Source organism: Camelus bactrianus, chromosome 16 (assembly GCF_048773025.1).
Source record: "Camelus bactrianus isolate YW-2024 breed Bactrian camel chromosome 16, ASM4877302v1, whole genome shotgun sequence".
NCBI classification, from domain to species: Eukaryota; Metazoa; Chordata; class Mammalia; order Artiodactyla; family Camelidae; genus Camelus; species Camelus bactrianus.
In genome coordinates this window covers 41,850,938-41,877,544 of record NC_133554.1, presented here as the reverse complement: position 1 = coordinate 41,877,544, position 26,607 = coordinate 41,850,938, and the positions used below count along the sequence as shown (strand labels likewise).

The window sequence follows — 26,607 nt, the reverse complement described above, 5'->3', positions numbered from 1 at the left end:
TAACAGTATTTCTTCAAACTGTATACTGTAGCACTCTAAAGCTGAATAAAAATGTTCTAAGAATTTTATAAAATTTTAAATTTTATTGTTTATATGAGGAAAAACAAGGTTAAGTCAAATGCTGACAAAGAGATGTTTTCTTATGAGGCCCATTAAAAAGGATGCACCAATCTCACATACTCAGGAATTAGGAAAGCAATGGAGTTAATATGCATTGTTCTAAAAGGCTGCAGCGGCCCAATGAATCTGGGATATCTGCAGAGATAGGAGGGCACACCATTAAGATAATGAGAAGACCCAGCAGGATCAAGTATGCAAGTTCACATCACTGGGACCACATCGTCATCTTTAGTGCCATGCTCCAGAAGACAACCCTCACAACACCCCTTAGACAAACACCAAGATGAACTGTCCTGGGGAAGATGTGACTAAAGTTCAGTTTCAAGTGCAGAGACACTACTGAGGGTTATTCCATAAGCTGCTGCCACAGGACATTAACCAAGTCTCAGACAGGTAGGTAACATGACTTCTTAAATATGCTAAACTACCCACTGAGTCTTTGGGGAAAGTGCAGCACTGAAATGATGAGTTCTTGGCCATAGGTCTCATAGGTCTTATACCTCTCCAACATCATGTGCCTTGACAGAGGGTTACAATGATCATCCTTCATCATCACACTTGAAGATACCTACTTCGTAATCCAGGATTCAACTACTACTAGTCTTGGGACAAGTACAAACACAGCAAGAGTAACAATGAGACCTTATGTGGGCAGTGATGAAGTAAAGAAAATAAAACTGGGGTGAGCCAGGGTGAGTGGATCTTCTTCATTAAGCCAAAGAACGTGTGCCTGTTAGTTATCATTTCTCGGCAGAAGAGATCTGGGTCTGAGATCATCCAGCCCTCACTCCCCATACCACAGCAGCAATAACACTGTATACCAAAATAAGTGCATCACGTTGGACTTTTAAAAAGGCAAAACCCCAAAAAAAAAAAAGAACTCAAAAATATACATTATCGTTGTTCATTCTCATATTTAGATGAAATTTTTTGAGTAATGGAACCACAAAACAGAAGGCACCACTGAACAGTTCAGTTTTGATTCTCCCCCTTCTTATGTTTTCTTTACCCTTTTAATCTGTTAAGAAAAATAACTTTACAAAAAGTAAATGAAGGTATGATCATGATATCACTTCACACCAGAAGGGTTAGACTTCTAGTTATGTTGTTTCAAGTTAGTAATACATAGTGTATTAATGACTGACATATAAGCTGCATGGCCTAGTGTAAGTCAGAGGTCAGCAATGTCTCCAGAGCGGGGGACATTTCATCTTGGTTCCTCAGTACAACTTGCAACTTTAAAAACATTTTCTCCTTTTTCTTCTAACTTTAATATGTCTATAGTAATTGCAGATAGTTATTTATTTAACTCTGAGATCCACTTAGAATATATTCCTTTAAAAAATAATTCTGCATACTTAAGAAACTTATTCAGAAAAGTCAGGTTGTACCGTAAGAATAGCCAATGTAACTCGCATGCGTTTAAAAGTTTGAAACATTAACAATCTTTAAATGTAAAGCAAATTTTCACTATAAAACAAGGAAGGAAAGAAAAAAGGTGATGCTGGAAGGGATAAGTGTCTGTTATATTCCCAACTTCATACTAGGGACTATAAAAAAGGATTAGATTATTGTACCTTGCTTTCCAAGAGCTTGTAAATCTATTCGAGGAGGAAAACCAAAGGTACCGAAGGGTATGAAAACAATTCAAAAAAGAAATGAGATTGAATGCAAGAATCTTTTTATAAAGGCAAGATGTGAATTGGGCCTTAAATGAAAAAGAAACAGTTAAGCATTATAGGCAGGGGACTGAGCAGGAGAAAGGGAACAAGAATGGTACACGATGAAGATCTCAATTTATATCTGATCAAATTCTCCAACATTCTTGATTTTAAAACATTCCTTAACGGGGGGGGGGGGGCGCGGGGCGGGTATAGCTCAAGTGGTAGAGCGCATGCTTAGCATGCATGGGGTCCTGGGTTCAATCACTAGTACCTCCTCTAAAAATAAATATATAAACCTAATTACCACCCCCCCCAAAAATCCTTAACAATGGAAAGGCCATTAAACATTAAAAAAGAGACCTCGTCATTAATATTTTAAAAAGAAACCCCTCAAACCTTCAACCAATAAATATTACAACTAATGGTACAACACTAGAAACAGCTGCATTAAAGTCAAGAACAAAACAAGGATAATCACTGTTATTTATAACCATTATTATTTAAAGTTGCTCCAGAGGGTGTGGGTACAGCTCAGTAGTAGAGTGTGCCTAGCATGCACCAGGTCCTGGGTTCAATCCCCAGTACCTCCATTAAACTTTAAAAAGGGTGAGGGGGCAGGTGGGGGGGTAATAGTTCAGTGGTAGAGCACATGCTTAGCATGAATGAGGCCCTGGATTCAATTCCCCATTACCACGATTAATATAACAACAACAACAAAAAACAAGACCAAAAAAAAAAAACCCCCACAAAAAAACCAACTTTCCAAAATAAATAAAAATTAAAAAAATAATAATAAAATTAAAAATTAAAGTTACTCTAAAAGTGGTCAATCTAAATAATCAAAATAAATATTAAAAGCGAGATTAAGATATGAGAGAAATGGCTGAAAGACAGGACAGAAACAGATTATGAAGGACATGCAAGACAAGAAAAGGTTTAATGTAAATGGTATTTTTAAGACTTACTTCTTAGAAGCATACAGACAGATTAAATGGAATAGCAATTAAATAAAATAAGAGTATCATACAGTAAGCCAAACTCTAAAGAGTAACAGTGAAAATCCCTTAAAATCAGGTCATATTCACAATAACCATCCCCAGAATTACCTGGCTAAATATAAGTTCCATTTGTTGATGGAACAAAGTTCTAATCCTGCATTGAACAGCAGGATAGCCAATAATCTACAATACTGCTAATAATGGACTTATATTTTTAGAATTGGTATGGATCAAGTCATGCATGATATATGGTTGTCATTCCAGTACTGCCTAATGAATCATTCACTTGTCCCTGGTCCCCTTTTTCATTCTCAAATACCTAATTGCATCCCAGCCTTCAGCTGACCTTCAACCTCACACAGAAAATAGGAGCTGCTCAGTATATAACCTTCTCAACTTCCTTAATGGTATTTGTGGCACTGCCTTCCTCTCTCTTCTACAGTATGACTTTTCTTCTAATACAATCCTCTAGAATAAAATCAAATATTTCAGTGAAATGAAATGTCATATGACACAATAAAAGTTTTGTATGGAATAAAAGTTTTGTATGACACACACACACAAAGCTTTGTATGAATTCTACAGAAAATCAGCAAATTTGATACTGATGTCCACATCTTGATTATCTTTAGAGATGCCTATATTTTCACCCTTGTCAACAAATGTTGAATGTAGTTTTTTGAACATTCAGCAATTTTATAATTTTGGTTCAATTTCACGAATGAAGTATGGGGTTTTGTTTACCTGTTTATTGTTTTGACAAGTCTAATATCAACAACAGAAGAAAATATCAGTACTCCTACAGTACAGGAAGTCATTATTTGTTATCTGGAATGATCAGAATACGATGCATTCCAGTAAATGAAGTACTTCAATTAAAAAACTTTCAAAGAATAAGAAGATTAACCATAACATAAACTGAGAATACTTTAATCTTCCTCTGAAGACTCAGGCCTCTTAAAATTTTTTACCCCAAGACAATATAGTTATAGGTTCCACAATTATCAACTTTTAAACTTTAAAAAGCAGCAGAATCTCAAAACATAAGCTAGATAAAAGCAATATATTAAGTCTGTGTTTTAATACATACTTACTGTTACAGTCAATGAAAATACATAGTTTTTTAAAATAAAAATTTGAAACTGAGACGATATGAATTACAATTACAGTCTCATTTCAGTTCCAGCATCCAGTTCATGTATTTTGCTTTTGTTGTCCAGTATTACGAAAACTAATTCACACAGGTAAGTAACAGGTAAGTAAAAGTAACTGCACTTCTACAGTTCAATTTATAGTCTCACAATATTCTTCAATTAAACTGAGCCAGAAGGCTTACAAGGAGAAATACCCGTCTGAAAGCTGAATCACCATCAAAATCTAAACACTGTTCCCATTCCTTATTATAGATTCTAAAGCCAGACAATAATTGTCCAAAACTTTAAGCCCTAGAACTATTTGTAACAGGATACTGCCATAATGCAAGGTGTTATGCCCATACCTGTCTTTTCAAGTATTCACCACATGGTAACATATATGCCAGAGCCTGGCATCTAACTCCATGAACATGAACATGAGATGCTATAGCTGTAGTGTATTCTCATGTGCAATTTTAAGTGTGTAGAGAAGTGCAGATTTTTACTTTTTTAAAAGATCAGGACAGAATCACTTTCTAATAGATACTAAACATATACAATGTTCAAACATAAGCACAGGAGAATCTTGAACACCTCAACTGAAGATGTTAAATTTTGTAAAGCAAAACACAGCTTACAAATACATTATAGTAATGAAAAGATATAGAGGAACCTTAACTGCATATTGCTAAGTGAAAGAAGTCATTCCGAAAAGGCTACATACTGTGTGAGTTCAACTTTCTGGATACGGCAAAACTATAGAGAGAGTAAAAAGATCAGTGATTGCCAGGGGTTTGGTGAGAGAAAGGGATGGACAAATAGGCAAACAGGGGATTTTTAGGGTAGTGAAGCTGTATACAGGTAAAGAAGGATTTAAGAGAAGGGTAAAGAGAATTAGCTTTACATGTGCCAGCCAGAATGAGCTAACAGACAAACAATAAATTACCCCCCAAAAAAGGCTTCAGATCACTTGAAGAACGTTAGCTTACTTGAGGAGGACCTGGGAAGCTAAGAGGTAAAATGCCCCAGGGCAGAGGACTGTACTAATATGGCAGAAAGGTGTTCTAAGACAGCACACTTAATTACAAGCTATGTCCAGCTCAGTCACTCTTTCCCACAACCAGAACTATCCTCAAAGATGGTTAATAAGAAGGAAAAATGTCACATAGGACCCACGCAATTTTTTTTAAGAGGAGAAAAGGAAAAGTAGCACAGCAAGCAAAACAGAGAGGAAAGTATGCTTTAGAGAAGAAGAACTACCCCCAAAAGCAGCAGAAAATGACAGATGAACACACTATACTTCCCAAAAAATCTGAAGTAACTTAAAACTAAAAACAGATCAAAATAAAAAGAATCCAAAAAGACATGATACAATGTAACCAACTATAATAAGAAAATATCCTTAAAATATAGAACTATCCAAAATCTAGCTTGGTGAACATGAAGATAAGTGAACAAACAGTATGGATACCTAGGCAGAAGAGCAGGAGAAACAGGCTGACCTAAACTTCTCCACTGCAACCTATAATGCCAGAGAAAATTAGCTCTAGTTTCTTTGTTTAAAAGAAAATCTATTAAAATTTTACTCTTATTTACACAAAAAATAAATATATTTGCCTTATAAAATACTGAAACAGTACTGTCACAGATCTTCTTTCTTCCACTTTTATCCAATTTCAGTTTAGTATATATCCTTTCAGGGCTCTATGTGTGCAAAGACACAGATACAGGCACAAAAGAAATGCATAGCTGTGTGTGTGGGTGTTTAACATGAATGTATCATACCATCTTATTTAGCAACCTGATTATTTGATTAACAATAGCTCTTAGGGCTCTTTCCGTGTAGATATACATAAATAAACCACTTTTTAAACTGCTATTCAGTATCCCATAGAATGGATGTACCATATTTAACATTCCCCTAATAATGGACCATTCTAGGTTGTTACTAGTTTCTTATCACTAAAAAAAATGCAATAAACATCCATAATTTTACACAGCTATCCCTACAGAAATATTTGCACATGTGTTAAAAAGAAAATTAAGCTCTTTATAAAGAAAACTGTTAGATCAAAGAACTTCATTTTATTTCCTTACTAAAACCTGTAAGACACTAAATCTATTTCCCAAATTTAATTTATATCTGTAAAACAAATTTTCTTTGCTTGATGAGCACAGTTAAGTCAATTCTTATCTCAAACTCTATAAAAACCTAGCCACATGAAATTAGGTTCTCCCCTTCTCAACTGATTTTTATTCAAATTAAAAGCTCTATATTTGGCCTTAATGTTTAAATATTCATCCTGATTATGAGGGTTATAAGCATGACTTGCAGTCAGCTCACACAAGGCATCTAGAAGAAAAGAATTCTGAAGTGATTTAGAAACAAGAATGATTAAAAACCAGATGTGCCTTAATAATATACATGCACATATGCAGAGTTATTCATTACAATATTATTTGTAATTACAAAACAGAGGAAACTACTTAGATGTTCAAATTTGGGAGAATGGTTGAACAATCCATGGTGTATACATAGTGGGGTAGTATTCAGCTGTTAAAAAGAAGAGAATTTCTATGAACTGACATGTAGTGAGTTCTAGGAGATACTGTTAAGAGAAAAAAAGCTAAGTGCAAAAGAGAACACATAGCATGCCACCTTTTATCTAAGAAAGAAGGGAGAAACAAGAAAACATATATCTCTTGCCTATCTTTACAAAACAATGATGTTGGTTCTTCTAAAGAGTAAGGAGGGGTAACTTAGTGCAAAGGATTCAGAAGACAGTAACACTTCTGAGTATACATTTTTGTATAGATGGTGTTCTACATATCTAAAATATTAAATAAAATTAACAAAAATGGGAAGGGGGTGGAATGCAAAAACAGAAAACTGAAAAACTAGAAATAGATGAACCCAACAGTATTTCAAATGAATAATAACTACATGAAGAGGGAGAGGGAGAAAAAAAAAAAACTAATCCACATAACTTACACAGTATTTGATTATGTACTCTCAGTCTCTGGCAGGATGGATGTGGGGAGAATTGCATACAAATTCTGAACCCTTTCTAGGAGATTTGTTTTTCATAATGGTATGAGCATTAACAATTCTGAAACTATTTTAGAAGTATTATAGCCCCCCAGAGGAGACTGGCAGTATCTGGAGACATTTTTGTTTATGGCATCTGGTGGGTAGAGGCTAGGGATGCTGCTAAACCACCAAGTGTGTACAGGACAGCCCCCACAGCCAATAATTACTCAGCCCAAAATGCCAATTGTGCCAAGACCAAGAAACCTTAGTACATACGTGAGGCAGGGTGTCTGTATGTGTTTATACATACATGTATTTCCTAGTTCTGTCTGCTTAAAGGGCCCAGAAGCAAAGACATCCTAGCAGCAATGTGCACACTTACTGACCATATACTGATCTCTAATACCACTCCTGACTAAGAGAAACCAGAACTTTTTGGAGCAATGGCTGATTCTAGGGTTAAGGCAGGATGGTAAACAATAAGCTTGGAACATCTTGTTATCCTAGAAAATAAGGAAGTGCTCACAAAAATGACAGGGGCAAACAAAAGAGCCAACCGGAAAGGGTCCTATGGGAAAATCTGGGACAATTCAAGCACTAAAACAAGAAAGAATAGTAATGAATGATAAACAATTGAAAATGTAAGAATCCATGAGTTCATACCAAAAATCAAAAAACAAGTATATAAAAAGGAGAAAAAGAAGATCCACTGATTACAGTAAAATGCTGAGTGCTGACTAATAAATAAAGAATGAGTAGTGGTGCCAGAAAATCATTCTGCAACCATTGCAGTAAAGAATCATTCAGTAAGAATCTCCAGTGTTAAATCTAGGGGATAAGTATCAATGAGAAGGAAGAATGTCTGCACGATCTTAAAGTGTCTTCCCACTTATTTGTTGCAAAGAAAGTAACAATAACCATATAGCAGAGATATCAGGCATTTAGACTGAAGGATCAAAATTAACATCATCGAGGGGCAGATGGACATTATGTATCTTTAGATATAATATCCTGGCCAAGAATGAATAACCTGGATCTAATCATGAGGAAACAGACAGCCTAATGGAAAATGAGGAACACTCTATTAAGACCAAAAAAAAAAGACTCACAAATAACAAATGTTGGTGAGGATGTAGAGAAAAGGGAATCCTCCTACACTCTTGGTGGGAATGTAAATTGGTGCAGTCACTGTAGAAAACACTACGGAGGTTTCTCCAAACACTAAAAACAGAGCTACCATATGATCCAGCAATTCCACTCCTGGTTACATATTTGAAAGAAACAAAAACACTGATTTGAAAAGATACATGTACCCCAATGTTCACAGCAGTATTATTTACAACTGCCAAGGTATGGAAGCAATCTAAGTGTCGATCAAGAGACGAATGGATACAAAAGATGTGGTGTGTATATATATGCTATGGAATATTACTCAGCCATAAAAGAGGATGAAATTTTGCCATCTGCAGCAACATGGATGGACTTGGAGGGCATTATGCTAAGTGAAATAAGTCAGACAGAGAAAGTCAAACACTGTATGATATCAATTATGTGTGGAATCTGAAAAATACAACAAACTAGTAAATAAAACAAAAAAGAAGCAGACTCATAGATAAAGAGAATAAATCAGTGGTTGGTTACCAGTGAGGAGATGGGCAATACAGGGGTGGGGGAAAAAAGGAGTAATTATGGTATTATATATGAAATCATGCATGTGAAACTTCAGAAAATTGTAAAGCACTACAGAATTTAAAGAATCGTTCAATTAAAAAATTTAAGAAAAAGACTATTTCAAAAACATCAGTGTCATAAAAGACAAAGAAAAGTTGAGGAAATGTTCCAGATTAAATGAGACTAAAGAGGCATGACAACTAAATATAAAACCTAATCCTGGACTGGTTTTGGTAGTGTACCAGAGAGGGGGGGAAAAAAATGCTATAAAGGACATTAGTGGGTTGATTAACAAAACTGAAGTAGATTAAATAGAAGTATTGTGACAATGTTAAATTTTACTGAAACTGCTAACTGTACTTTGGTTTTATAGAAGAATAGTTATTCTCAGAAACCACACAGTGAAGTATATGATGGGGGGAGTCCTTCAGGCATGCAACTTACTCTCAAATAGTTTAAAAAAAAAAATATGGTATGTACCCTCACCCTGGGCTACAGAGTGCAAATGATAGAGCAAATGTAAAAAATAACAATAAGCAAATTTTGATAAAATGTACAGTAAGAATTCTCCGTACTAATCTTACAACTTTTCCATAAATTTGAAATTATTTCCAAATAAACAAAGCTTTTTGGAAATTTTAAAAATACCTAGAACATGAAGTTAAATTAAATGTTCATAATCTTCACCTATGAAAATAGAATGCTATAAATATGGGACGCTGTAAGATACTATAAAATAGCAGTGGTCGAATCATTTCATGCTTCTTTCATTAATGTACTTGCATTAATTATGTCAGTCAACTCAAAGTTCAAATCCTACAACAGCCATTGGATGATAAAAGGTAAAAAACACAGTAAGACAAAAAGTAAAGGCATTAACTATAGCAACATAAAAGCTTTCATTTTGCTAGTACATGGATTCCAGACAAAAAATTTAGGAGAGCTCTGAAGTCCTACCTTCCTAGTGAACGTAAGATATTTAAGACAAGCTTAACTCATTCCAACTTGTTTGTTCTGCTCTAAATGTACACATAGTAAAGTCTCAAGGGTAAATAACACTTTGTCAAAATAAGACCTAGGTTTAAAATCAGACCAAACAGCTCAAGCCAATATCATAACAATAGTTTTAGTTTAGAATACATCTCCCAAAGCTGTATTTTAATTTACTACTTTGCCCTTTATGAGAAGATTAAAAACAAAAAACAGAACAGAGAAACTTACAGTTCATCTCGTTGTCTCTGGGACAGCACCATTTTGGCTGTAATGTCAGGCTTATTTGATATAGTGGTATGTTCCTCCTTTGGGAAATCAAAAAGCTTTGCAATCCCTGGACTTATAATTAAATATGCCACTAAGTGGCTTCCACACAAAGGAAAATAATTCTTTCACGAGTGAATCCAACCAGTAACCAGGAGATATTCAACAAGGAAGGTTCATTCCACCTAAGGAGAAAGAGAGAAAGATTATTCCTTTCACTTAGAATTTAAATTATTTCTAAATTATTATCTGTAGTATATACTTCCAAAGATGAAGCTTACTTTGATGCTAATATGTATATCAGATGATGTTTTTAACCTACTAAATCAATGCCAAAATATAGTCATTTAATGTATTTTTAAATTAACAGTTTACTGAGCCAAACAGCACTATTTTTACCCACTAACAATCATGTCACCTGCTAAATATCAATTTTAATAAATCCCAAACATTAACATAACTTCAGAGATGATAACTGCCCCTTAATGGCTAAAGAAATCTTTTTCTAATTTACAAAAAGGGGTATAATCTGAAAAAAGAAAGATTAAGTATTTCACAAGCTGTCCACAAGCCAAAGATTCCAACTATAACTAAAGTAATGGTCAAGACTGAGTATTAGTCACCAGTAATCTTAGAATAGCTGATATTATTTATAATGTAAGTAAACTATTTAGCAATCTCATGCCTCTTAACCAATGCATTTATGAATCAAGAAATAATCGGGGGTGGGGGGAGGGAAACAGCTCAGTGGTAGAGTACATGCTTAGCATGCACAAGGTCCTGGGTTCGATCCCCAGTAATTTCATTAAAAAATAACAAAAAAATTTTTTAAAGGAAATAATTCAGTATTGAGTTTCAATTAATTTTGTCCTTAAGATATATGTGTTAAAAAAAATTAAAAACTGAATGGAGTACAAACTTCTTTGGCTTACACAGTAATCTAATTCTCTAACCTAGTTTCTGATTACTACTTAATGTTTCAGTCTTTTCTTTATACTTGCAACACTATAAAATCAATTTCTATACAATATCTAAAAGGTACTGTGATCAGCTCAATGAGAGTAAATGTAGATAAAAGTAAGAACAATCAAGTTGTTTCTTAAAGAATTATTCTTCAAATCTCCTATTTTACAAAAGTTTAAGTACAGTTTGTCTTTATCACATTGCATAAAAATAGAATTTCCATAGTAACTAGGAAATTCAATTGACCCTTGAACACCATGGGTTTGAATTGCACGCATCCACTTAAACACAGATTTTTTTCAATAGATACGTACGGACTACATGATCCAAAGAGTCAGCTAACTGTAAAATTATACTCAGGCTTTCACCTGTGTGGAGGTTTGATGTCCCTAAGCCTTGCTCTGTTCAAAGGTCAATTATACATCTGAGATACGTCTTACTTAAAATGCAGACTGGTACCTACAAAATTCAATTGGATGGGACACTTCAAAGAAACAGGAAATCACCTCTCAAGTGAAATTAACTTTTAATGAAGGGCTCATTGGACCACCTATCAAGAGACACATCAATGACACAGGAAACAAAGACTATTTCCTTTTGTTTTAAATATATCACATTTTAAAGTTGAAATATATCTGACAGATAACACTGTGTAAATTTAAGATATACAATGTTAATTTGATATTTTACATATTTTGATTACCTTATAGTGATAATTAGTACCTCTATTATGTTACATAATTTTTTAAAGAAGTGGTTTGAATAATTAAGTTCTAGTCGTTTGTTTAGCAAGTTTGATGATTATAATACAATACTACTGTCTATAGTCACTGTACTGTGCCTTAGATTTCTAAGACTTCTTTACTAGTCATTGCAAGTTTGTACCTTTTTTCAAATTTTAGCTTTATTTTTTACTGAGGTAACACTGGTTTATAACATTATTTTAGTTTCATGTGTACACCACTGTATTTCTACTTCTACATACTCTACATTCTCATCAGCAAAAGTTTAGGTTCAATCCGTCACCATACAGTTGATCCTCTACTCATTCTGCCCTCCCACCCCTTCCCCTCCAGAACCACTACCTCTATCAAAGACCATTTCTTGAGTATCCTTTTCATGCTATGCCAGGCACTAGGGATACAGTGGTGAATAAGCCAGTCAAGGAGGAAAAATTAGAGAGGAAACTCTGGTTTTCAATATGAGCCCTGAGTCAAAAAGTAAGTGCTCATATGTTCCCAATGGCAGATGGTGATTTCAAAAGAGATCCTTCTCTATTGAGTAAATATAATCAGGGATTTATTTTATAATCTCTAATGATTCCTCCGACCTGGAATCCAGCTACCCCCAAATAAAAGCTGAAAGTCGTCACTACCACTATGTCTAAATCCAAAGAAATATGACTAATGTCAGCAATAGTAGCCTGAGAACCAAGCACAATGGACAACCCAGAAAATCAACCATCTTTGGTATTTAACATCTCCTAATTATTTAAGCCTCACTTTTCTAAGTCTTAATTGTTATACCAAGCCAAACTATCTATGAATTTACATACTCTGACAAAGATTACAGTAGGGTAGGGATTATCTGATGTTGGTCACTATCTGAACTGTCTATAGATTTCTATTACCTAGGACAATGGGAATCAGAGGATTAGTCATATAAATCAGAGTGGAAAAAAATGACAGTAAAAACCCCTGTTTTAATCAGAAAAAAAATTCCACTATATTATGTACATTATAGGGTGCAATTTAATTATGGAGAGACTGCCTCTAGACAAAAAAGCAAATTAATGTATAAGAATTACAATAGTACTCGAATACTAGCATGATAATGATAAAACCAAGACATAAACAAATCACTGAATATATAATATACCAGGCTGTACAAATTAATTCATTCAACAAACACACAGAAAACACTATGAGCCAGGCACCAGGTTTAATGAGGGAAAAGAAAAGTTTTGGTCTTTACATTGAAGAAGTTACAGTCTACTGGAAGAGTCAGCCAAGAAACAGTGTGGAAAATGCAACAAGTATTACCACAGAGGCAGAGATGGTTCAAGATGAAGCTGAAGAGGTGAGCATGGGCTAGGTCACAAAACAAGCTCTGTTGTTTACAATTTACCCCAGGGACAATGGGGAGCCATTAGACAAGTTTAATTTTTAGAAAAATCACTCTCACTTTTATAGTGAAGAATGGACCAGAAAGATGGGAAAGAAAGAAACCTGGTAGAAGGTCTGAGTAAAGGAAATGGGGAATCTACACTAGAATAGCAGGAGTAAATGAATAGAATTAGAAAGATGATAGAGAAAGGTCAGTCAAGGAGTCAAGTCAAAACTTCTAGATTTCTGAATTAGAACTAAACTGAACTAAGCAGAACTATGTGTGAGGGGGTGAAGAAGTAATCATAATTCATTCCATTTTTAGATATGCTGATTCCAAGGTGACTAAGAGATTTCCAGTAGGAAGCTGTACAAACAAGTCAGCTCTGAAAAGAACCAATCTACCAAACAAACAAACAAAAGTTTGGTACTTATCAGCTTAGAGATGGTGTAACTGAAGCCATGACAAAGGATGAGATGACCAGGGAGAATGTGTAGAGTAAGATGAGCAGAAGACCTAGGCTAGAGTCATGCAGAGCAACATCAACACCTAAGAAGTGTCTACAACTGAGGCTGAGAGGAAGCATTTAAAAGGGTAGAAGTAAAAACAAAAGAGAGTATGTCGCAAGCCAAGGGAGTATTTCAAGGAGACGCAACCAACAATGCCCGAAGTCACTCAGCTATAAAGCAAAAGTAAGGTCTAAAATGGGTCTGGTTCATTCAGTACAGAGCTCATGTATAAACATGATGACAATGGTTTCAGTAGAATGGTAAGGACATGGTTTCACATTGCAAAAATCATATTTAAATAGGCTGATGAGTGCAGGATGACGAAGTAAAAATAATAGCATAAATAAATATCTTAGAAATAAATGGAAATGTTGGAAAGCAGTTTTTCTGGGTTGTCTTTCTCAACCAAGTGAGATGCTTAAGTGCTAATGGTGGAGGAAAAGACATAGGAGAAATGAAAAATGAAGAATTTTAGTATCACCATTTTTACCCCCTAATTAACCAAAGGAAAACAAAGAAACAGCCAGAAATGAAGTATCCCTTGATAGAGTAACACATCACTTAGAAAGCATTCTTGCCACAAAATCAAATCTGAATCTGTTCAAGTCTCTGGTTCTAACTATCAATTTGCAAGAAATTAGAGGGCAGAAGAATATGTTAAAGACTTATGTGTCTTTACACCAAGTGTATATGTACAGTTGAAAGGCTGAAGTCAGAGAGTGAGATAATTAAGACCTATCAACTTGTTGGCTATTATTAATTATGTTATTAATTACCACTAAAGGTTAATATTGTTTTTATTACAACCAGCTACATATTGATGACATATGGTAGACAGAGACAATAGGTATGATGAGCCCTAGATGCAAATTAAGAAAGAAGATGTGGGTTCAAGACTGTCATCAATTCTATAACCCTGAGTAATTCATCTAACTTTTCTGGAAAAGAGATAGTATCTAAGGTTCCTTTTAACTCAGATTATTTCATTTTCTATTAACTTCTTAACCTTTAAACTTTCCTATCTTCAGTATATAAATTTTGGCTATCAGAAAGCACAGGTATCATACTTAACAATATAATACAGGCAATGTATAGTATTTCTCAGATTTACCTTCCAGCTACCTTCTAGCTTAATATTTTAACATGTAATTGCAAAATATCCCATAACAAAAATAAATGGTTCTCAAATGGAGCAAAGGCGAGAGTTTAAAGTATTTTACATTGAACAATCTATATTTAACCAACAGTACAAATAAACCAGGCAGTATTTTCATACCACCTAGTGGAGAAGTTCTAAATCTTTGAGGGTCACTGGATTCCTTTGAGAACATGATGAAAGCCAAGATCTCTTCCTTCAAAAAAGCACATATGAAGATAAACAAAATTACATACATATATTTTAAGGTGGTTCACAAATCCTTCCAAAGTCAACATCATGAATAAAACGACTTATCATTTTTGAAATGTATTTTGGCAGTATTTCAATAGTCTAAGCTACTTGTATACATATTTCAAAGAAGAGTTTGGTATATTCATTTGCATGTCAATGTCTAGACATTCTGAGGTCAGATGTGTGTTGCCTAAGCACTAGAAACAGAGGCTCTTCAATATGCTTTTTCGAATGCAGGATTCTCTATACGCTAATGTTATATCCACTTATCTGCTACACCAATGCAGCTCTCCTAGACAACAATGTTTACGACTTGGTTAAGTACCTTGCCACAGAAAGAGAAAGGGGAAAAGTAAAAAAGAAAATAGAAAAGAAATAGGAGAGCATTAATAAAACAATCCTATAAATTGGGTGGTGACTATAAATCAGGATGGTGACTGAATTAAGTTCCTCTCATTTTAAGTTTCAATGTGTTAACACAGGTTTCACACTTATGAAAACAATCTTTATAAAATATCATTTCATTAATAATGTATTCTTTGTACACTGTTCCTTGTTAACGAGGAGTTTATGAAATAGGGGGAAACAGCACAAAAAATAAAGGATGTATGTGAGAGGAAAAATAAAAAAACAATTATATGGTAATAGTAGAGGAGTACTGATAAAAAAATGGAAATCATCAGAATTACTTATTATTAGATTTAGAAGAGTTTAAGAGAGCCACTTAAGACTTTTACAGCAATTGATTATCAAAACCTGCTCTCATGAAATTGTCATTCAACAATGCTTTATTTAAAGAAGATCAGCAGATTATCTAATCTACATTCCTTGAATAGCACATCCTTAATCCAAATATTTTTCAGATACAGCAATGAAGCAAGGCAGAAGCTACTGTCAACCAAGAATTATTAAGTAACTTTTCAGACTAGTTTTCAAGAGTTGAAGAATAAAATCTGTTGTTTCCTGATGAACTATGTGCTTCATGAGAAATGAAAACTAAAGCAATCATCTCCCAAAACAAGGTCGTGCCCCCTGGATAAGAAATGTTTTTTCACTTGTGCTGTCTTCTCTTCCCTTCACCAACCCCAAATTGTTTGCACCATCCAAATCATTCTGATTTCTGAATAACCAACCCAACAGAACGTATACATATGTGTTTGATTTGCACAGTCCTCACTAAAGAAGTAAAAAGGAGGACCATCTTTCATCCATTTAAACAGTGGTGGGTATTTTGGGTGTGCCTGCAAATTCTTCATCACTTCTTCAGAGGACATTCCTTATCATGGCATCAGATATGACGTTACAGTTTTCTCTAAGTTCTCAATAAAACAATGTTTAAAACTGCATCATTAGTGTTATAGTGCAATGCAGTCAAATAATGGGGGGAAAAAAGGTATACTGACCTATGAGGTCAATGCACTGCATATTCTGAAAAATACCCAACTCAAATTTTAAATTTTAAATTTACAGCTGAATTCTCTAAGATTACATAGGACAACACCCGCCACCCCAGATTAACTTTTATTTCCTTAAATCAATCTTTGTGATCTCCTCACTCTCCCACCTAGAGACAAGCTTCAAGTTCTGAAGTTGTTTTTTAATAAAAATAAAATGGCAGAAGTAAAACATTAATTGTTCTTGCAGTATCTTGTGTTCTGTGTAAATAATTAATAAGAAAAAGTTAATTTTCCCCATCCTCACAATTTGAAAATGTTAGATCATTGAAAGTTTTTAATTAAATACTAAAGCTTTAGTGTCTATTTGTTCTAACTCTGCTTCAGTTTAGAGGCCCACGATCCATAAGACTTGGTGTTGGCAAAAAATAAAAAAAGATTTGGTGTTGGCAGGCAATAGCAAAAACAAAAGCAAAAAAAGGCCAAGCTGGTTCATCACTGAATGTTGGACTAAGCTCAGACACAGTTCACTTTCTGAAAAAGTAAAATTCTTCCAAGAGCCGCACAATTTCCTCACTTTCCTATTAGTTACAGCTAACCACAATATTTAATTTTACAAAATTTAAATCACTCATCCAAAATTTACATTCAAAATATTTTGCATTTTTCAATTAGCCTTGGACCAATGATTAAGATACCACCTTTTTCATTGAGAATTAATCTCAAGTCTAGTAACTCTTAATATTAAAGGCCAAGTCCTGCAAATAGATGCTCCATAGCTTTAGATTACGAATCTAAAGAAATAGTATTTTTAAAGATGAGATTAACACTTAAATCAGCAGACTTCTAGTAAAGCAGATGACCCTCCATATTGTGGGTGGGCCTCATCCAATCTGTTGAAGGTCTCAAGAGAAAAGATTTACACATCCCCCTGAGACGTGCAAGGCCAGCAGACTACCTTTGGACTTGGAGCTGCAACATTAACTCTTCCCAGGGTCACCAGACAGTGAGCCTAACCTGCGAATTTTGGACTTCCCAACCTTCACAATAATATGAGCCAATCCCTTAAAGTCTCTCCCTCACCTTCCTCTCCCTCTCCCAGAGAGGGAGGTGAGGGAGGTTGACTGATTGTGGGCCACTTTTTTCTTTTAAATATATGCATACATCTTTTTGGTTCTGTGGTTGCTGTAGAACCCTAATGTGACCCCAAGCCCCCAGTTCTGTTATAATAATACAGCAGCCTTTATTTTTTTTTATTTCATTGTTGAAAATACCACAGTATTTTTAGCCATTCTACTATTAACAGACACCTGGACTGTTTTCCAGTTTTTAGGTATTATGAATAAGGCTGCTATGAACTTTCTTATACAAGTCTTTGTGTATGTGTATGTGTGAACAAATATTTTTCTTTCTCTTGGGTAAATAACCAGGAATAGAATTATTTGTTCATACTGTTTGTTTAATTTTCTAAGAAACTGCCAGAACGTTTTTCAAAGTGATTGTGCTATTCTATATTCCTATCAAGTGTATGAGAGTCCTGATTGTGCAATGTTTTCCAACACTGAGTGGTTGTCACTCTTAAATTTTAGCCACCTTATTGTATGTTTTTTTTTTTTTTACACATTCTGGTTTTAATTTTCATTTCCCTGATAACGAACAATTTTTATGTGCTGATTAGCCAGTTATGTGTCTCCTTTCATGAAATGGCTGTTCAAATACTTTGCTTACTTTTAAAATTTTCTGTTTTTTAAAAAATAATTAAGTTGTATGTTTTTTTTTCTATTTTAGATACCAGTCTTTTGTGCAATCAATGTTCTGAGAATATTTTTTTCCAAATCTGTGTCTTGCTATTTATTTATTTAATGGTGTCTTTTGAGGAACAAAAGGTTTTAATATGGATGACACAGAATTTATCATTTTCCTTTTAAAATTATTGTTGTTTGCTGTTTGTATATCACTTGAGAAATCTTAGCTTCCCAGAATGTTTTATGTTTTCTTTCCGGTGCTAGATTTTATGTTTAAATATCGTTCATCTCAAGTTGATTTTTGTATATGGTGCAGGGTTCTTTTCCCGCCATACTGCTATTCAGTTATTTCAATACCGTTTGCTGACAAGATTTTCTTTCCCCACTGCATATCTTGACACATTTCTCTCAAGGGAACTGACTGTATAAGTGGTGGCTGTTCACTTTTAAAACACTCCTTTTACCCTCTGTACTTCACACTGAATAATTTCTATTGATCTAGCCTCATCTTCCATGACCCTTTATTCTGTAGCTGCCAATCTGCTGTTAATTCCATCTAGGGAATTTTTCATGACAAATACTGTAATTTTCAGTTTTATAATTTCTATTTGATTTGAAATAGTTATTATTTCTATGCTGAAATTCTCCATTTCTTTGCTCATTATATCCATTGGTTCTTTTGAGTGTTTGAAAATATTTATAATAAATGGGTTAGAGTCCTTTTGTTAATTTCAATACCTCTGCCATTTAAATTTAAGTCTGTTTCTATTGATTACCAATTTCTTTTCCCCAGGTTTATTAATATAATTTATATATTACATTGTGTAAGTTTAAAGTGTACAATATAATGATTTGATATACGTATACATTATAAAATGATCACCCCAATAAGTTTAGTTAACATCCATCACACCTCTCATAGTTAACATTTTTTTTTCCTTGTGAGGAGAACTTTTGAGATCTACTCTCTTGCCAACTTTCAAATATACAATACAGTATTATTTGACTACTATTTTCTTGATTAGCAGTCATATTTTCCTGCTTTGCTTGCCTAGTAATGTTTTATTGTATGCTGGATATTGTGGGTGATACCTTTTAGGGAGGCTGGATTATACTGTTTTCCTTTAAAGGCTGTGAGTTGTTGTAGACATTTATTTTACTTTATTTAAAATTTTATTTTTTATTGAAGTGTATTTGATTTACAATGTTAGTTGCTGGTGTACAACAAAGCAATTCAGTTATACATTTGCATATATATACATATTTTCAAATTCTTTTCTAATACAGTTTATTACAAGAAATTGAATATACCTCCCCATGCTATACAGTAGGTACTTGTTGTTTATGTATTTGATATACAATAATGTGTATCTGTTAATCCCAAACTCCTAATGTATCTCCCCTCTTCTCTTTTAGTAACCCATAGTTTGTTTTCTATGTCCATTAATCTATTTCTGGTTTATAAATAAAATTTGTATTTTTTTAGATTCCACACATAAGAGATATCGCATGATGTTTGTCTTTCTCTGACTTACTTAGAATGACAACCTCCAGGTCCATCTATGTTGCTGCAAATGGCACTGTTTCATTCTTTTTTACTGTTGAGTAATATTCTATTATATATTCTACTTTACACACACACACACACACACACACACACACACACACACCATCTTCTTTAACCATTCATCTGCCAATGAACATTTAGGTTGCTCCCATGTCTTTGCTACTGTAAACAGTGCTATAAGCAGTCTCTATTATTACAGCTTTAGTCTGTCACTAAACTATACTGGAATGAATACTCTTCACCCCTCATACTGCATAAACTCTACTCCCTGGATACTCTCCAGGCAAATCAATGCCATCAAGGATTATCAAATGTAAGAAACGGAGTTATAAGAAATGTCCTGAACAAAGGGCTACTGAGGTGCAAAACAGATAACTAAGAACACTCCTATCCTGTTTCTTCATCACTCTCTTCACTAAGAGTTTATGGTATTCACTGCCATTGCAATTTAGAAGCACCATCTCATTACTACTGATCTTCCCACTCTTCTCTTTTCTCTCCTTGTTTCTTTTTCCTTGGCCTGTCTACCTCACACTTCTTAGCTTTCTTTTTATTGACATTAATCAGGGTGCCTCTTTGTTCTCACGGCACGCCCATCAAATACATGCTAGATATAATCTCTGTCCCACAAGTGTTCACCTATTGATGGGTGCTCAGAGACTGCTTCTTTGTTGATTAAAATCCCTCTCTTCTTTGATTTAAGGCATGAAGCCACTTTGAAAATCTGATAGTTCCAAAGGAACTGAATTCTTTCTAGTGCTTTTTATCTCAAATCAGTTTTCTGTGTGATACAAGTGTGTATGCCTATAAACAGGGAAACAGAATGTGAAAAAGACAAACATTTGTTGTTTTAATATGATTTCAGAGAGTGTGGGTCACTTTTTCCTTTTAAATTCACTCTGGCATCAATATACACTTAAATGAAAACAAGAGGAAAAGATCTACTATTTACATGGTTGTTTTATAGACATACAGCCTGATAGAAACATTGACAAAATGGTTCTAGAATGTAAACCATCCCTCCAGAAAATATCGAGTTTCCTATGAATTATGTTCTACCTTATTAAATCCATTATTTCCAGATTCACTGGAATTCAATGATGCCAAATAAATATCTCATAAAAATGAACACTAAATTATACTACTTGCTCTGTAATGTAAATTCCTACTTGGGTTCTACTGTTCTATTGAGTGACATCAAAAGAGAAAATAAATTAATCAAACGGATGCTGATGACCTCTGTGAGTTTACATAAATTTAGGCAATAATTCTTTAGGTTGAAAAACACTTCTGGGTGTGTTTTTACAAACAGTAAATGCCACATATGTATTTTTTTCAAATTGGATTTACTAAAATAGTTCAAGGAATTAACTATGGATTTTAACTAGGAGTGTGCATTAGAACCACCTGAGTAATTTCCTGAAGCTAATTACAGCTGGCTTTATCCTCAGAGATTCTGAGAAGGCATCTAAATTTTAAAATTTCTCCAGATAATTTTCATGTACATCTTCTGTAAAGAACTACACACTCAACATTACAAACTGTATCTAGTCTTAAAGGGCCAAAAGCAAAATTATGAAGAAGAGGAAATAGAGAAATCATCAGTGTCAGAAAATACCATCTGGATTCCAAGGGCAAAAAATCAAATTGGGAGGCCAAAGTACTCAGGTTTCAATGGTAACTGCAAAACTGTCACCCAAATTGGAAGAAATATTTACAAAGTCCTTCAAATATATCTTTAAGAGATATTTTATATTAACAGGAGAAAGAGGTCAACCCAACATTCTGAAATAACTAAGCATCCTTCATTATAGTTAAGCTATTACTAAAGACTTAAAAAAAAAAAACCTTCAAGAAGAAAATACTGCTGGCTTGTTCATTATACAACTCTCTCTAGTCCTCCTCTTCCTGGTATGTTCTAATAAAGACACATTCCTTTGTTACTATATTACTCTGTTGCTTTTTATCTTGATTGTATCTTCTCCCCTTGGTAGACCAAGGGTCTGCAAACTTTCTATAATGGACCAGTAATAAATATTTTAAATTTTGCAGACTTTGTGGTTTCTGTAGCAAGAAAGAAACAATGAACAGGTGTATCTCTATTCCAATAAAATGTTATGGACACTGAAATTTGAATTTCATATAATTTTTAACCAAATTATTATTAATTTATAAAATTAAATTTAAATTTTACAAAATAAATTGTATAAAAATTTTAACAAAAATATTTCCAACCACTAAAAACCATAAAAATCATTCTTAGCTCGAAGGCTATATAAAAATAAGTAGAGGCAGGATTTAGCTTGCCAGCCATAGTCTGCAAACCCCCTTATCTAGACAAATGAAGTTATCTGATATGGGCTACTTTTAATAATAGTATCTCCTTCATAGGGTTGTCAGGCAGATTAAATGAGTTGATACATGTAAAGGGCTTACAACAGAGCCTGGCACATAGTTAAGTGCTATATGACTTTACCCACACTCATAAGAGGAGATATAGAAACTAAGATATTTCTGAAATATTTCCTCTATTTTGCTTAATACCTTTTTCATTTGTTCGCCTATCACACTGAACTGTTTTGCCTAAAATCTGATTGTTATAAAAAGGAAAAAGCAATCACTGTTGTGGTAGAAAAAGTATCCAATTATGTTTCATCAGCTTCTCCTAGAAACTAATTTCCTAGTTCTGTTTCTCAAAAATCCAAAGTAAATATATCCACCTGCAATTTATCTACAGCAGTAGTCTCATTAACCTGAATCTCAGTCCAAAAATACCTTACCTACCTACTAAGGTAAATATTTACAAAGATCTACTAAGATCTCAGAGGAGGACATGGGATCCTAATTTTCGATACACTACTGCAATTGCAGTCAGGAAGGACTTGTCTATAAAATGCACCTATCACATTATAACCAGGCATGGCTTACAAGTTCAGGTTTAGAGTACTTTTTCCTTTAGTTAAGTAGTCAATTTAATTAGCCAAGGAAAGTCAGTGACTCTCACCCTTGGTTTAGCCCAGCCGAACACTAAAGTGTGAGTTAAAGAATGTAAGGAAAAACTATGTAGAACTCAGGTGAGGCCATTTATCTCCAGAAAGGTATAATGAGGCAGCATTCCATATGCTCAAGTCTTCATTATTGAAATGTTTTATTTTGGGTACATGCTCCTCACCCATGTGTCTTGCAATTTTCCATTCCCCTTCACGATTCAGCCTGAAGGCAGCCAATCCCCACCTCTGTGAAGCCCTCCTTGGCCAGCATACTCTCCCTTAGCAGCGGTAGGCACCCTTTTCTTTAGCCTGAAGTGTCATGTACATATAAATCCTAATAGCTACCATTTACTGAATGACTTTATATGCTAGGCTCTTTTCCTGCAATGTTTAATTCTTACAACACCCAGCAAAACAAAACAAAGCCAACAACAAAACAAAACAAAACCCCCAATGTACTTATTTAGCAGATGCAGAAACAAGTTCACTAAGGTTAGAGCCTGTATTCAAGGTTAAACACAACTAGACAGTGGCAGGGCCAGGATTCAAACCAGGTTTGTTTTTGACTTCCATACCAATAGCTTCAAATAGCAGGAATGAGGACAGATGGAGGCCAAGTAGGCAGGATTCTGTTTTTTTTTAATCTGTTTATATAATTGGGTTTCTGCATAAAAGTTTTTTGGAGAAGTTTTCCACTGTTAAATAAATTTGAAAAATCATTGATTCTACCTTGTGCTGCCTCCCACATTCTTTGTAACTATATACATGCTATCTCTAGCACCAGACTGACCTCCTTAGGAACAAACGCTGAACTGATTTCTTTGCCTCTCTAGGGCCAGGCACAGTATCTGGCAACTAACAAACATTTGTATGCAATGAAGCTTTGAAAAGCGTATCTTTCCAAATCAACTATATTTCCATGGTTGCAAGCAATTAAAATAACTTATAAACTGCACAGTAATTCATATTTAATAAAATTCTTTCATATATTATCTTAAGAGAAACCAAGTGAGCTTTTAAAAATGTTTTCCAAAGATAGCAAATTTATTCAATATTTAAAGCTTTATTTTAATAAAATATCAATTATCTAACAACTGTCAAAACAGTATTAGCAAAAGATATTCACCATGTTTTACTCTGTCTTAACTGACATACTGAAATACTATTAGGGTGAAACTATTTAAAAATTGCCAATAATGGCAATTACACAGGTTCAACTTAATGCTTATCAATGGTATTTAAACACTATTAGCAAAGCTCTCAGCAGCTAGTATAAATAGCAGAACCTGAGGGATTTATTTACATAGTTTTGACCAAACAGTAAATAATAAATAAGCAGAGTAACTGCCTTCTCTCTGTGATTTCATAGTCCGTTGCACATACACATATTTAACACTTCTCACACTCCACCATAATTATCTGCCTATCTGTTGACTCCTCAACTACACTCCTCTAAAGCTGCAACTTTGACATATTCTTCATTACATCTCTACCAAATACCATGGAATTAACACAGTAGGTAACTAGTAAGTGTTTCTAAATAACTACTACAGGAATCATAGTAAAACTGAGATAAAAGTTTACCATGTTCTCAGAACTAAAGATGCACTGCATCACTTTATTCTCATCTTTCTTTTCTAAAATTCCAAAAAATCAAATTCTGAAATATGAGCAATAAGATATATTCAAAGTCCAGCTGCTTGGAGCTGGATTTGATGTATTTTTCCCCCTTTTTAAAGATTTAACACTAATTAATATATATCAGAAAAAGTATAACAATTAAAAAATCCTAAAGAAAATCAACTGGCTATCTTAACTTTATACAAAAACTTTAAAAGTTAAAGACCTTTTAACCTTCAAACATGTGTATTACTCTTCTGATTTCTGCTTACAAATGCTACATTTTCAAGTGACAATTAGACAAAATTACAACAGAAAGTCAAAACTAAGTCACATATACACAAAAATCCACTGCTATAAAAACCAGAAGAAAAAAGCTTACTAACACTTCTAAGCATATAAACAATAGAAGACGTATTGTTATGTGTGATTTTTTTAAGTACAAGGTATGGTGAATGCTAATGCGGACAGCCCTAAGATATGACGATGCAGAAATCACTGCATTTTTAAGCAAGAGAGTAATGTTCTAAAATTAGTGTTTCATGGTGATTGTTTTGGAGATAATGTATAGGAGATACTAGAGCAAGAGAAGGCTAGAAGTAGAAGATAACAGAGGCCTGGAATAGGATGGAAGGCGTGAGAATAATTTGGAAAAAAAAGAGCTTTATGGTCAAACAGCAATTATGCAAAAGTGTAATTTTTTTTTTGACCCAGTCTACTACTTGCTCCTGGTCTTAAAGATGACCTTCTCAAGCATATGATCTTGGTTCTAAAGGTGGATCCCCTGTTTACAACCAAGGACAATTTGCCCAGATACTGTGACAAGTCAACTCAGAAAACTTACATTTTTTGTCTCTCAACCGAAGTGATTTCTAGTTTACTATTATCCACACCAATGTTTGCCTCCACTAAAACAAATAACTGAGAAATAACTATATTGTGTCAGTTATTCAACTTATTTACTGAGGATCTACCAGGTACCTAGCATTCAAACCAAACACTTATCTGTGTCCCACGTAACTTATGTGCCTCATCTATGGGAATACTATATGTGACTTAAAAGCAATGCTAAGAGATAGTCCCTGCACTGCCCCAAAGAAACTTACAACATAAAGATGTGAGCTAAATATACATATCTATTTCCTCTTCATTGACTATTCTGCTAGGCTCTGTGATATGAGGTTTTACAATAAAGGTGAATAAAATGTAATCCACCCCTAAGAGGATGTACAATCATAGCTAGAGTAAGGTGGGAGGGTGGAGACAGAAAAGGAGGTAATAAAGCACATAACATGAGCAAAGGACTAACTGAGTCACCTTTATAAACTGAAAGACTAAAGATAGAAATGATTGGCAGTGTTTTGAGGCAGGTTTTAGAAGAAGGAAAAATAGTATGTTGAATATAACATGAAACAAAATAACCAAATGCAAAATTATTTTAAGCAGCTGGAAATAGTTGGAAACTGCTAAAAAAACTGAGGCTAAATATGGCAAACTGGGAAAAACAAAAGGTAGTCAACAGTAAGAAACAGTAATTTCAACTCTAAATTCAAGAGATTCAGCAATGAAGGTAAGATACTGAACTGTAGTTCCAGTAGGGCTGAAGAAGAAAAAATCTTACTTGAGGAGTCTAGCACATGTGAAGAAAGAAGGGGCACAGTCAAGTATTAGTATGTTTCTTGAGGGGAGAGACCATATCTATTACAGACATAAATAAAAACAACACCTCCTTACATTTAATCTATGCTGAACACTGCTGGGAGTCCATTTTCATGGGAATGGTCTGATGAAGCAATTTCCAGCAACATAAAAACAGGATTGTATACTGGCCCCCTTTTTCTTTAAAACTGTTTCTTAATGACTTTACCAGTTCTGAATACTCTGAAAAAATACTGCTCTGTCTACCTTCAAACAAGAAGACAGGGATGCAGCAGATCCAAAATTATTTTCTAAGAAGAAACTTAACCTACAAGTACTCTTACAAATTTTATTTGGGTAAAACTAGGTTTTCACAAAAATATTTAAATCCATCATACTTGATTGTAGTCTGTATTTGATGTAAGGAACACCCACACTTCAGGTACTTGCCAAGGAGCTTGATCTCAATACATATCAAAAACTGGCAGGGAGGGTATAGCTCAGTGGTAGAGTGTGTGCTTAGCATGCACAAGGTCCTGGGTTCAATGCTCAGTACCTGCATTAAAAAATAAATAAATAAATAAACCTAATTACCACCCCCAACAAGAATAAAAAAAAAAAAACTTTTTTAAAAACTGGATTGAGGGAAACTATGTCCACTGGTCAGACACCAAAGGACAATCTACCCACTCATTCAGGCTGACTCTCACGTGACGTGGCTGGTCTTCCCATGTTGAGTGTTAAATACTAGACATCCACCTATCGTAGATGTTGATGAGAGAAATGATAACTACACATAATCCTCTTTATG

The 26,607-nt window shown here is 34.2% G+C and overlaps 1 protein-coding gene across 2 annotated transcripts in view; it reads right to left on the bottom strand.

Annotated features, from left to right (window-relative positions):
- The window catches only part of PAFAH1B1 (platelet activating factor acetylhydrolase 1b regulatory subunit 1), a 67,414-nt gene that overhangs the window by 24,512 nt on the left and 16,295 nt on the right, over nucleotides 1-26,607 (bottom strand). Inside the window, exons 2-3 of one of the 2 annotated variants that reach the window (XM_074343246.1) lie at nucleotides 26,195-26,352; nucleotides 9,839-10,059 (exon numbers count right to left, since the gene is read on the bottom strand). In XM_074343246.1, coding sequence (XP_074199347.1) covers nucleotides 9,839-9,870 — 32 coding nt within the window. In that variant the 5' untranslated portion in view covers nucleotides 9,871-10,059; nucleotides 26,195-26,352. The remainder of the gene's footprint in view (nucleotides 1-9,838; nucleotides 10,060-26,194; nucleotides 26,353-26,607) is intronic. The other variant, XM_074343245.1, reaches the window with a different exon arrangement.